This window comes from Struthio camelus, chromosome Z (genome assembly GCF_040807025.1).
Source record: "Struthio camelus isolate bStrCam1 chromosome Z, bStrCam1.hap1, whole genome shotgun sequence".
Classification (NCBI taxonomy): domain Eukaryota; kingdom Metazoa; phylum Chordata; class Aves; order Struthioniformes; family Struthionidae; genus Struthio; species Struthio camelus.
This window is the reverse complement of record NC_090982.1, coordinates 60,262,071-60,276,299: the sequence shown is the minus strand read 5'-3', so window position 1 is coordinate 60,276,299 and position 14,229 is coordinate 60,262,071. Positions and strand designations below refer to the sequence as shown.

General features: G+C 37.1%; 1 protein-coding gene across 2 annotated transcripts in view; it reads right to left on the bottom strand.

Moving 5' to 3' along the window:
* The window catches only part of LOC138064489 (methylcrotonoyl-CoA carboxylase beta chain, mitochondrial), a 38,961-nt gene that overhangs the window by 2,504 nt on the left and 22,228 nt on the right, over window positions 1-14,229 (bottom strand). For both annotated transcript variants that reach the window (XM_068927333.1, XM_068927334.1), the window contains exons 9-16: window positions 13,463-13,562; window positions 12,378-12,473; window positions 11,034-11,106; window positions 10,748-10,824; window positions 7,925-7,991; window positions 7,532-7,688; window positions 6,655-6,769; window positions 5,224-5,309 (exon numbers count right to left, since the gene is read on the bottom strand). In XM_068927333.1, coding sequence (XP_068783434.1) covers window positions 5,224-5,309; window positions 6,655-6,769; window positions 7,532-7,688; window positions 7,925-7,991; window positions 10,748-10,824; window positions 11,034-11,106; window positions 12,378-12,473; window positions 13,463-13,562 — 771 coding nt within the window. The remainder of the gene's footprint in view (window positions 1-5,223; window positions 5,310-6,654; window positions 6,770-7,531; window positions 7,689-7,924; window positions 7,992-10,747; window positions 10,825-11,033; window positions 11,107-12,377; window positions 12,474-13,462; window positions 13,563-14,229) is intronic.

The following is a 14,229-nucleotide window of genomic DNA, read 5'->3' as shown; positions in this document are numbered from 1 at the left end:
TCTCTACTGGGATGTAACATTAATAATTAAACTATCTATTAAAACCCCATTGCTAGAACATGAATCACATCTGCACTCATAAAACATTCATAACAGAGACGCCGTGAGTAAAAGAAATGAACAGCCCTCAAAAGTTAAATGCTCGTGTAATTTGTTATGATGTAAACTGACTAAACTCCTGTTGGAAACCTGTAAGCAGATTAATATAGCTCATTAAGAAGGGTGCTGCCTAATGACTCCCGTTAATTAAGAATGCTCAGTGGGAAAGGTTCTAATCAGATAATTGACTAAAGTTCGATTAGAAAATACAACTATGGGGAACAGTATTGACATCCTGTACACGTAACAAGTTATAATTTACAAGCAAAATTATACATGCAGAGTAAATAAGGAAGTTTGCTTTTATTTTAAGGTCATTAAGGCGTTTTCGTTCCCTTTCATCATTACTGCTCAAACCTTGATCCAAAGCCTAATGAAGTCAACTGGAAGGGTCACATCAATCTCAATGGCCACGAGCGGTGCGGCGCACTGAGTAAGGCCCCGTCCCTTGCCAAGGGGGCAGCGTGAGGGAGCTTCCAAACTGCCTGTACTTGAGCGGCAATAAAGAAAGCAGGCTTCACCCCTGCTTACCACTCTCTTCTCTCAGTAATGCAAAGCTGCTCGTCAGAGTTTTGTTGTTGCTCTTTCTGGGGAGGGATCTAGATAGCGCCCAAAGAACTAAGCCTGTCAGAATTCAGTTTCAGTACCGTACCCTGACATTTAGTAGACAGTCAACTGTTATTGCCATACTTGGGACCAGAAAGGAAGCATCTTTGAGAGCAAAGGCAGCAGGTTACTTTTTCCTCCCCGAGTTAACAGTGAGTGCTGGCCAGTAAGCAATTGCTGATTTTGGTTGACAAACGGCTTGGCTGGCTCCAAGGCACAAGGTGCTTGAATCCCTCCTGCCAAGACCATAGCGGTCCTTCATGTTATTGGGGATTGTTTCCAGTTTGACAGCTGCTCCACAGTAACGAAAACTTCAGAGCTTTTGGTCTGAGATCTTGTTTAGGAACTAGCAATAAATGGAGGAACAAGGCACACGCATGAGAGGAAGGTGTGAAATCAGGGCAGAGGAGATAAGAATTCCTACCAATATGCCCAGTTCTCTCTACAAGAGAGCAGAGAGCAATTAGGAACAATTAAGATAATGCAGATTGCACCTACGTGGACGACAGAGAACAAACAACCCGGACTCTCAATCTGAGCCAGTCACACGCCGCTGCGACACACGCGTTGCTCAGTGACAAGGGGCCATTGCGCTTTTATCGCTTTTAGTCAGATGAACCTCAGAACGAGTTCAGCTCTGACGTCTGACTTTACATATCAGCTAGGCTTACTAGCCTGCATGCAGCACCACACGAACTCAACCACGTGGTCCCCACCGCCAAGCTAGTTCTCAGTTAGCTGGCTCATCTGGCCACACCATGTTCATCTTCCAAGCGACAGGCAAAGTGAGAAGTACGTAATAACCCTGCTTCTTTAATGAAGGACAGGACACCTAACCCTAGGAACATTTTGTAAGCCCTAGCAAACTTAGGTTATTTACTGAGGTGCCTACTGTATTTGCAACCTGACTTTACAAAATGGCCAGATATTCTGGAAATACACACTGGAAAACAATGGTCAGTAGAGAGCACAAAGCTGGTATTAAATACTCGTCTCACACCTGAAATCACTGGATGTTATAAAAAATTTAGACAGTTTTTTTTTTAAATCATAGCCTTAAGCTTATACGTAAAACTGTTTTATTATAGATTAGTAACTTACTATTCTAAATACTGACAATGGCCTGTTGGTTTCTGGGAGAGGATGAGTTTTTAATATTACTAATATACACATATTGAATGTTAAATAAATCAAATTATTTTCAGTCCTGAGTACAAAGAGACCATGACTGTGTTTCCAGGGAATATGTCAAAAAGAGTAAATATAAAACCATCAAGGCATTCATTTTCTCATTCAAAGTGGGGATTCAGTTCAAATACAGACAGTCTGACTACTTTTTTTATGTTATTATTTCAGCAGAAATGTTTCCCCTTAGAATCTAGTTACAAAAGATGACAGTACATATTTTCACTTGTCCTTCTTGCCTGAGGGGTAAGCATGAGTTTTCATAACAATGATGCTAGCTAGCTGTGATCCTTAAGGGGTACAAACAGAGAATGCACAACAGTTTTTAACAGCTGACACTGCCTGAAGGTATCTCCCAGTTTGAGGGAAATCTTATGGAACTTAAATTGGTTAAAAAGATTAAAAAAAAAAAAAAATCAAAACCAAGATGCCACCGAAAAGTCCACGTCAATAACAAGTTAGGATTTCATAAGAGTATCCTCATGGATTATGTGTAAAAACCCCAATAAACTAATTCAGTACTGGTGTGGGTTGTACGTACAAATACAGCCTCAAGAAGTTGAGGATGTCTGCGATGATGCTCTACAACGCTGCCTTGTAGGCCCGCGCCAGAGACCAAGACTGTTAAAATAAAAAGCCCTCACTGAATCCATGGCCCCACCTGCTGTAAGACTGCATCACTGAAATCTGCCTAGATGACACTGCAAACCCTGTGCCACATATCCTGTGGAGGATACTTAGTCCATCACTGCAGCAGACAGGGCAAAAGAGCACGAGCTTTCCTTTGATGAAGGCACAGATTTGATCAAACATTAAAATGAATGTGTATCCCTGAGGTAAGATCATTCCAGCTAAATTCATTCCTCTATTCCAAGAGAAAAGAGAGTCAAAACTACCATAAATTTTATATCTTTTTCAGACTACAATAGACCAAACAATTCACAAAGGAGCTCGCTGTTGCTACGCTGCTGTTGATACAGCAGATTTGACCTACGTGAAGTTTAAACATATATCAAGTCAGATAAAAAAAGCTCCCAAACTGCTCCTCCTCTTGGCTTTTCTAGGACATTTACAGAATATCTTTGCTCCCACCTGTTCAGCCAATTTCTGTCCATGATGTCTGCATCAAAATTTATCCTACTACAACCACTTTTTATTCAGATTATGTTTCCAGACTTCCTAGCTGGCAGGTAACCAAATCATCAGCAATTCTAATTCAGCTACACAGAAACATATATACAGCAGACTCTGCAAAATGAAAAATTGCAGGCCCAGTAAAACCCCATTACTATAGGCTAGCCTAAACCACTAACATGCTGAGAGCCTACTTAGTTTTTGGATACTACCTGAAGAAAAAAAGGGAGAAAGAGATTAGTATAGACAGCATGAAACCAATGTAGAGGAACAATCACAGACCAGGAGAGCATCCAAGTCAGCTTCCACAAGTAACACTCCAGGATGTCATCTTCCTCCATCAACCTAACTAGTTCCTGGTGATTTACCAATATTCTATAAAAATGAGCACCAAATGCTGCCAAGAACTGTCATGGTAGTTTAGGAAAACATCTCAAAAAACATGACTATGCAGCTAAAACATGAATACACAGCTAATGCCCTAGCTGAATTCCTGTAGTCCAGTACTGCCACCTACCAAGAAGATCATGACCCGAGCCTTGCAAATATAACCAATGCCCTCGCTAGTCTGAGAAAGAATCAAAAACCTAATGCCACTCTTTGCCAGAGCAGCCAATCATTCATTCACAGATATGCAACAGTCCAAAAAACACGTTCTGGGGTCACCAGTTTTGCCATCCACTGTTGAGCACCATGTCTCAGGACAAAGCAGTCCAGAGAAGCTAGTCAAAGATCATCTACAAATCATTCAACCAAATCAACATCCTAAGGCCCAGTATTATGTGGATTCAGATCAGAAAACGTCATCGACAGATGATTTTTTGTTGATAATCCTTCTCATCTTTCAGAGAGTCCATATAGCAGACTGGTGAGCCTGAGATACTCCTGTGTCAGCAGAAATTAGTGGCAGAAAAAACAAGTCAAAATGACTTGAGGTCTTCCTGAAACTGCTCCTTCGCCGCCGGCCTCTTCCATTTGCAGAATCTCACTAAAATAAATTATCCCTAACACACATGCAGTCAATATGCAAGTTAAACAACAAGCAGATCACAAAGTTCTCCCTGTCATCACATATGACAGCATCAATTTTGGAACAAAAATCTCCTTGTTTACTGGAAGCTGCACCTTGGTGAGACTGGAATGATGTTAAGGGGCAGGAGAATATGTTTTGGCCAGTTTACAGACACATCAGTCTCCCTTAGTTGAAAGTATACAGTCACAATTGACCAGCTCAATCCATGAAGTAGCTCTTGGACTCACTGCTGACATGAAGCTCATACTATATACTCAGATATTCATACCTTTGTCTGCACTATGACAGTGTAATATACTTTGCTTATTTACTTACACTTAGAAGTATTCAGTGTTTAAGACTCAAGCTAGAATGCACAGTGATGAAAATCAATCGGCCAATCTCAGTGTTAAGCTATGCACTGCTCTTGATACTGGTTTCCCAGCAAATCCTGAATTAGCCCTCACCTCCGATAGATATAGCTGCTGAAGCTCTGAGATGAAGATATTTGTTGGTAACCAAATTATTCTGTATTAGAGACACAACTGTATCAGTGAGGGGGGAGCACAGGCTGCCCAAGAACAATGGAATAAACTCCCCAGGAAATAAGGACCACCACAAATCTCATCTTTTTTTACTTAAGTGCAAGGCCTGTACCTTTCACCTTGCTTCTCCTAATTACACTTAAACGTGCATGTTAAAAAGAAGCAAAGATTAAAAACTCCATCCAAAAAGGAACACTGCACTACATATGCTTGTCCCTTTGGAGATGAGAGAACAAATACAATAGACATTCACCACACTGCTCAGTGGACTTTAGAAAGTGCTCAGATACTGCAGTGGTGAGAATGATATAAAATCTAGCCAGCATAAAATACACAGAATATAAATTTCATGCTTCAGAAGACTAGTTAGAATCGGCAGAGAACATCCCCCCATTGTATCATTACTTACAGAACCAGCACGCTCATTTCTGCAAATGCATGCATTCTGAAATAGTATGCACTACAAAGTTTCAGAGTCAAGGTAGACAAGCACTGACTTGAGTTTTTTGTGACATACTCCTGCACTTCAGACAAAGCCTTTGTTGCAGATTGCTTTGTTCTGCTGTTCAACACCAAGATCTAGATGTTACTGTTATGCCCTGTGATTACAATCAAGTTTTGGAGAAGTCATTTACATGATACCTTGCACTGGAATAATAAGGGTTTCCTTCTTCCTCAAACCTCCTAATGATCGGCTCCTTCAAAGCTGCTTCATCTGCTTCAGATAACTGTAATAAAACATGTGAATAAACAAACATAGACAAGATAAGGAATTCTTTAATACTTTCTTCCATAACGAAAGCAGAGCTTTATATACAGCATCAAACAAGAGGAAACTGCCTAAACCTCTCCCCACAGTTTTTTTTAAAACTTTCTTACCTACAACTCTTAAATTGGCATATTTGATGGTGGAATTAAAATACCACTTTTCAAAACTAGGGGCGGAGGGGGGAAAAAGAGTAAAAATATATAGGAAAAAAAAAGCCATATTTGTTCATCTAATATATTTGCTGATAATAAGATGAGCTTTTATTAATAGACTTAACTAAGTATAAGAATGATTGGGGATTAGCCTTTGAAAAACTACTGAAACTACTTTACTCATTAAACACTGTTCTGACCCGCCTTTGGCAAGGTGTTTTAATAAACCATGTCTGTGTCGCTCTCATGCTGGGTTCTTTCAGGGTCCAAAGCGTAACTCACTGTAATGCACTGTAATTCAGAAAACTTCTAAGCCTCTAACACATGTTACTGACATTAACTACAATTATTCTTCCTCAAACTACTTGCATCATCCTGTCAAACCTAGAGATGTGAGAAAATGAGACAGAGATAAGGGTGACTATATTCTATCCACAGAAAGGCCAAGCAGAGTGGAATAAAGAACTGTAGAGATGATACATCTATACTGCTTCATTTTGCTGATCACTACTCATGATAAATTAATCAAATATATCACACTAAAATCACTTCTTATGTGACCAAGGCACCAATATAAACATAAACCATATAAAAGTTCAGCAGAAATTAGTGTACAGAGAAACTGGAAAACGTTATTAAACAATATATCAGCGTTTTAAATTAAAAATCGTGAAGCAAGTCGAAATATTTTCCAAGCCTCTACAGGCTTCTGGTATTACAAGCTTCATAATCCTCAGTCACTGAACAATTTGAAATTCAGCTGTCCATAAAGCTGCCTAACTCAAAAGTAATTGGAAATACACTGTTCTCACATATTCCTCCTCATACTCCCACATGGCGGGGGGATCCCCGGCTGCTCATCTGGGACAGGACTAAGGCTCTGATGCACAAAGTACGAAAAGATGAAGATAGGAAAAATATTTCTCTTTTAAAGCAAAGACAAAGCATGTCATGAATGATCTTTACATTCAGATGTATATAGTAACGTTTTATGAACGTTTCATGTTTATCAAGGCATTACGCAACATTAGGAGAACCTTAGCTCACTGGTGTCTCACTCTGTAACATTTTCTCCTGGCTCCTAAGGTGAACAACTCCAGTGAAAGAGTAAATGATATTGACAGTACTGCAAACGAAAGAAGAAAGATATACCTGTTTTCCTTCCCTTGTTTTTTGGTCCTTAGCTATTGTAGCTAAAACAGTTGCAGCTTGTTCCCCTCCCATCACAGATATGCGAGCATTTGGCCACATATAAAGAAATCTTGGACTGAAAAATACATATAAAACATTAAAATAAAACATTGTCTAATTTCCTGGTAAAAAACTTATACTCAACTCAGCTAAAACTGCATTTTTATTAATGACAACCTTGCATTTTATTGACTTTTAATGAATGCAAATTAATGTACTCTAATGCTTGCAACATTATGTTTGAAAACACAAAAATCCTACTTTTTTCCCACATAATCAGGCATCTTAAACATTTATTTCCCTCTTTCTGACTCCCCTTCATCTTACATATCCCCAAGAATTCTTTTCTTAAAAAAAATCAGCAACAACTTTAATAGCATCAGTGGTCTTGAAAAATCAAAAACACTAATGTGAGTCATATCCAAAGGGTCAAAAAAGGAAATCTCTAGGGGTTTTCCACAAACATTACTCATAAAACCAAACCCATTAAAATGAATGAGGATTTTTTTTTTCATACAAGAAAGTAATCTTCACACAAACACAGAGTCCAGGACTGAGTCCATGCGCTATTGATTGTTTAGGACTGTACAATTTTTCCCCCAAGAAATATAATGGGAGAAAAGCTTAACATTTAAACATCAGGAGATCTCCTCTGTCATCTAATTAACTACGAGCCTAGCAATCTCTAAAGGTTTCTATTGTTGTTATTTACTTTTGACAGTATTCACTGAGAACTGTTTGTTTCCCAAAGAGGACAACCACAAAAGTTAAAATGATTTTCAGAATGGTATTTCAGAAGTTGTGTGACAGTCCTATCATAGTTGTAAGTAACACTTACCTATATGCTCTTCCACACATCCCATAGTTGCCAGCACCATAGGATCCACCAATAATTACTGTTATTTTAGGTACATTGGCACATGCTACAGCAGTTACCATCTTGGCACCATCTTTTGCTATGCCTCCAGCTTCATATTCCCTACCAACCATGAAACCTAATGAGTCACGAGATGAAAAAAGAAAAGGCTCAGTAACTTGATGCCATCAGTAGAGCACGTGCCAAAAACGAGAAAACAGAACAAATCATAGATAGCTGCAAACAGGCTGTTTCCAGACAGGTCAGAGACGTAGACAGAACAAAGCACAAAGATGCTGTCTACATGTTATAGCCGCAACTGCTAACAGTACAACCTACAACGCAGTGAAACTTCACAACACTGAGCTTACTTACCTGTAATATTTTGCAAAAACACAAGGGGAATATTTCTTTGACAACACAACTGGATAAAGTGTGTGCCCTGGGAAAAAAAAAAAAAAAAGCTATTAAACGTGGTATCAGTAAAGCTATCACTACTAGCACTCTCTGAAGTCTGTGACAGCCTGCTTCTCCTGAAGTCTACGGCAGTATTTGCATCATAAAGTGCTGGCAAAACATTCATTCACTCTAGAAGCAAGAAGATGCCAAGAGTGTGCAAGTTCAAGGGTAAAGCAAAAACAATATCCCTGAATAGTATTTCTGCTGACAGTGGAAAGCTCAACTGTTTCGACTTAGCCAACATACATTTAAACCACACACAGTTTCATAGCGCAGCATCTGACACGGAATTTTGTAAGACTGTGTCATAGCCAGTCAGAGGAAAAAAAAAAAAAATCTCCCCGCTCCCTGTACAAAAGAAAGTTCTTCAATGAAGTTGGGAAAGACCCACATACAGCCTTTGCCTTCCACCCCTCCAACTGTAACATTCTGTCCCCTTTTCTCAGGACGGACATAAAATACTGTCTTTTTTAGCCCTCGTCCCTCTCCCCATTTTATAGAAAAAGACAATTTTTCCAGCAAAGATAACAACAACAGATTCCAAGCCTCTTGTTTCAGCTAGAAATAATCTAAATCAGTAGAGTTTTAAGCTGTAACTTGATAACTGCTTCTACTAAACTTGGGGCTAATTAAAAGCCAAGGTACATGAGCCTTGTGTAGCGGGAAAGCCACTAACAGCAGCTTGCGGATGACAGCGTTTGATATTCTAGAAAGAAAGGTCAGGCTGAGCACTGTGACAAAGTCTCAGAAGGGAAGCTGGCCCAGGAATACTCTCCAGAAATTGTAAAAGCTTTCCTACCTTTCTGCTTTTGTTTAGTTTTGCTTTGCACTTCAGTAAAGTGGATCCAAGTTATCTTTTGCAAAACTACCTGCAGTTACTCAGCCTCTGTGTAGCTGGCCATTGCTATCTGTCTCAATCTTGCTAGTTCTTCCAAGTTTTCAATGTTAAAAGTTTTTTAACGTTCCAGTTAAATTTAACGTTCCAAAGCTTTAAGGTTTTGGCTGGACAGTTGATGAAGGTTTAGGATACAAACAAGGCATCCCACAAATCTACTGAACTTCAGGCTGCATTAGCCAGTTGGGCATGGCTAAAAATAGTGAAGCTGTGCAAAAATCCAGATTATCTACTAAACCAGCAAAGAAGTGAGATGGGGTTATGCAGTCATTACCCAGGATATTTTAGATTCCATGTTCTCTTTGCTGTATTCTATTACATCTCATTATACATGAAAAACAATATGCACATTTCCTATATTGTAAAAGTAAAACCAGTGTTTTTACACTACTGGTAAAAAATAAAAATCTTCATAATATAAAACCAAAATTTAGGAAAAGAAAACAAAACCAATGATAAGGCACAATCTTTAGCTAGCTTTTTCAGAAAAGCACTTGAAAAATACAGTGATCATCATGAGAAAGAGACACTGCACAGTATTTCTGCCATACAAGTTCTTTTTATAGTTTCTGAACTCATTACGAAAACTGCAAAAGGAATGTAAAAAAAGGGACATTCTTAGATTATGACCCTTAAAGAAATGAAATCATAGACGAAGGTCTCTCTCCACTTATTTAACAAGCGATACTTGACTATCTCCTCTTACAGAACTGATACATCAGCAGAAGTGAGCATAGAGAGGAAAGTTCCTTTATTTTTCCCCACCACTGAAAAAACTAAGATTACAACAGTCATCAGAGAAATACTTAAAGTACAAAAAGGATAACGGCTTACTTCCAATTTGGAAGGAACTGCGTTAAACAAATGCTCCTAGAAAACTGTGTCACTGCAGCGCCCAAAGTTCAAAGTACTCTCCAGTACATGAAACTCAACTGTGTGTATTATTTTAATAATCTATAAATCAGGTAAAATTGCTTCCTTTCTCCAAATCCCTCCTAACAGCCTCTTATTTCCATATAGATTTTCAATATTGACTTCCTCACCATTAATTTCAGGATCCAGCCAAAAGAAAACAAGCATATGTCACTTCTATTACAAAAAAATCTATTGGTAATAGTTTCTTGGAAAAAAATACAGAAATTTGTATCTAAACAACACAGAACAAGGTAAGTAACCACTCCGCCATATACAGAAACTCTAGAGAGTTCCTCAAGCCCTGAGCTCAAACTGGAAAGCACAGTTAATTGTAATGCACTTACAACATTCCATCAAAAATGCCCTTTAATTAACAAAGCAGGTATTTTAGTTCATAGATTTTATGAGAATGAGACAAATATATACGCATATTTCATACATTAGTCTAACCCAGAACCTGCCGAGGCAAAGTATGAAAATTGAATCTGTGGTAAACCAGTGAACTATTATTATAATCCAGGCTGGAAATTTTCCAGTTATTGGAAAAACAATAATGTGATGTATCGCACCACTTCAATTTAGAAGTTAAATATTCTAACAGTTTTTTTAAGCAATCAGCATAGACTTTCTCGTAATAGCTGTAATTTTCAGGATATAGTATTTCAAACTGTTGTTGCAATTCTACTGTTCTTTTTGCAACTATGTTTACCTATCTATTTCACATCAGAAACATTTACAGAACTGTTTCTAAAATCGTCAATTATTTTTACAGTTTATCAAGCTATTTCTTGTTTACTTGAGGACTTTTCAGCCAGTTCATGTTCGCATTTTAAAGTAGTCCCTCATTTTAAAAGCTACTTCAAGAGCAAATTCCCCATAAGAACTTTCATTTCACGACTGCAAAGCAGCATAACAACCTACTTAGGTACCTTCTTTGCTGACTCTGAGAAGAGAACTCCATTGTTTCCAATAATTCCTACTGGATAACCAAATATTCTCGCGAATCCTGAAGGAGAAAGGTAAGTTTACACATTTTCAGGTATACATATTTTACTGTAATATATAGATAATACTTTCCCTTGATAACAACCGTTATCCTTTCGAGGAAAAAATTATTATTAAAAAGGTCAATGGGTGAGCAAAACAACATCAACTGAGCTGGGATAAAACCAGCGGGAACATAAACAGAGTCATTTAAATATATTTTTTAAATACCTGTGATTAAAGTATCCCCATACAAGGCTTTGAATTCATCAAATTTACTTCCATCTACAATTCTAGCAATGACCTTGAGAAAAACAGAAAAATAAAATGAGACTCCTAATCCTTTAGAGTTTCTAATTAGTTTAGAAAGAACATGCTAACATCCAACTGAAAATAAACACTTTCCATTTAGAGAATGTCAAGCAGTTTGCTATATAACATAGCCTGGATGGCAGGCAAAGCCCATTTACTTTTTAAAGTGTCGTTTATCTACCTGCTAATGAAAAATGGAATTTCAAGATTAAGAATATTGTAACTAAATTGTTAAAATTATACACTATGAAATATCTTCTGATTTGTCCCATTTCAACAAAAACTGGTAACTCTGGGTACGTTAACCATTAATCAACAGACTCAAATTTATAAAGACAAACATATAATGAGGCATGAGTCACTCTGTTAGAGGTAAGTATATTTTCAGCTTTGCTTAAGGTTTTGACATACAAAAAAGATGAAGATCTGTTCTGAAGTTTCTCAGAGATGCAAAGAAGCATTTTAAATAAATACACATCTGTAACTAGTAAGATATTTGCCAGGTGATATTTCAAATTTAAAAGAACATAAATCCAAGCTATTAAAACTTTCCAGGTTGTAACATAAGCGAGATTCAGTGAAAGTGTTCATATTTTTCCCCCTTAAGGCAAAGTGAATCCTAGTAACTTCTGATAAAGTATCTCGGGAATGCGGTACACTAAGACTCTTTCTAAAATAACTACGTAGCTGGTAGTGGAAAAAGGCTTTGGATACGATCTGCGTGGAGGATTGGGGAGGATATGGTCTCTGAAGGTATTGAGGCACGTAATTACTACTAAATCTGTAGCAGAGAACAATAGTCTCCTTATGGGGTTGGGAGAGCACTGAATTGTTTCGTAGGTTCATACCTGCACAAATCTTTAAACATTTGATATTCCACTTCACAGAATTAGTAGAAAAAGAAAACTACGGTATCACTTCACATCAAATAACTGCGAGTCTACAGAATGTTTAGCCAATGCAAAAGCTCACTGTTTCCTGGCAGCTTTTCTGGAATACTATCAAAATCTAGCCTTTGCTCATCCTTCTTAAAAGTACAACCAGAAAGCATTACCTCACATTTTTAACATCGCATTGCCATTGTAATGGCTCTATTAGACAGTACTATCCAAAACATATTAGAAGATTTTACATGTACATATTCATTACATTCCCAGAATCAGACTCCTGCATACAAACAATGATGACATAAACAGTGATTCCCTGCAAGAAAACTGAGCGCACACGTGTATGTGCATGCGCGTGTCGTATTTATATTCAAACCTCTTTGACATCAAAGTTTCTTTTTAGCTGGTCGCCAACTATTCCATATATTTCATCAGCAGGAAATAAAGGCTCTTCTGATGGTTCTATAGTCACCTGTAGCAATTTAACAAAACAATTTACACAAAGGAATTGTTAGTCTACCTTAGGATTAAATAAACCAAAGATACTAATTAATTTGCCAGGTATTATTTAGTTAATTAACTGCTTCTCTTCAGCAACCACATCAATATTTCTTTCTGGCCTGTTCTCATTTTGCACAAAGATCAAGTTTAAATCAAAGGACAGTAACACCTGTAACATACTGTTCCTCAGCTTCATTCTACTCCTGCCTATGCCTCCACCTACACTCCATATTGACAACTTCTTCCCTGTCATCAAAAATTAAGCATGTATCCCACTTGCCTGTTTTCACCCTATCCCTATTAGACAGGCAGCGAACTGAAGAGTCAATCAAGACTTTTGCCATGCCATTAAACGCAACATCGTGCCTTCCTTCAGCTACTGAGCTTTATTCCTCAATTCAGCCTTTCATATCTCTCCCCAGAATAAGTTAAGACAATTCCTCCGCTATATACTATTCATCTTGTTTTCTAATATAAACTTTTAAATCAACACAATACTTTATGAACCTGAGCTATGACAATGACATGGCTTAGCCGTATCCCCACCGTTCTCCATCTTTTGTTAATAATTGTAGAAAATTCATATTCAAAAAGATGCTTCAGCACATAACTAATGTTAAGTCAACAGGAATGACTAGTTGGGCTTAAAATTAAATTAAAGACCTTGCAAGATTTGGTTCATCCTCAAGTGTGGTTCTGTGGTTCTAAAGTGTGGTTCTGATTATCCTGCTTGCTTTACTCTTGCATGTAGTCCCAGTCAATTTCTTAGGAATAACTACAGTAGGAATATAATTGCAGAACTTAAAGTTTTAACCACAACTTTAAGAAGAGGAACCATAACTTCCGTTTCTCAAGTGTCTAAAGTCAGAGACAAAATATACGTTGTATAAATCAGGAAAAAAAAAGAGCATTTCTAATTTAAAAATACATTGTGTTCAGGAAAACATTCTATAAACTTACATCTACTTTCTTTTGTCGATTTAAACTTCTTACAGCTTTCCTAGCTAGATGAAGTGCATGACTGTCATCCAAAGCATAATGATCTGTTACACCAGATTTTCTGTACACAAATAATAACATGAACATCAAGATTTAAAAACAATATAAAAAAATTATACAAAAACGAAAATGAAAGTTTTTAAAGACTTTTAAGCCTATCTATTTAAAAAAAGAATGCTGAAACACAGCTCTCCATGTTAAGTTATGAAATTACTTTAACAACAACCACACATCTGAACTTTTCTTTTAAACAGGTCACTCAAGTTAGCAGAAATAAGGCAAAATAGCAACTCTAGGAAGTCAAAAATCAAAACGACAATTTAAAAGATGCCAAGCATTGTTCAAACAGAAATTAAATTTCATTTGAAATTATAAAGAAAAACATATGTTTACAACAATATCATGAACTGCCCTGAAAAATAATTCTTTAGTCACTTCAGTAAATTAAAGAACACACTAAACATTTTTTCTACAGTAATTCCTAAATTTGTTTAATATTGTTTTAATTTGTAAAAAGCATGTAGGGATCTTTACATAGATAAGAAATATTCTCTTAGAAAAATCATAGGCACTTTTGATTTTGCTTGCGGTTAAGTTCCATTTGACAGTAAGAAAGACACAATCTGCAAAAATATATCATCTTTCTCGAAATTTATTATTCTAATAACAATCAGCATTAAATAGTATAGAAAAGTCCTCTGTATTGTACATGATACTGTATTACATTA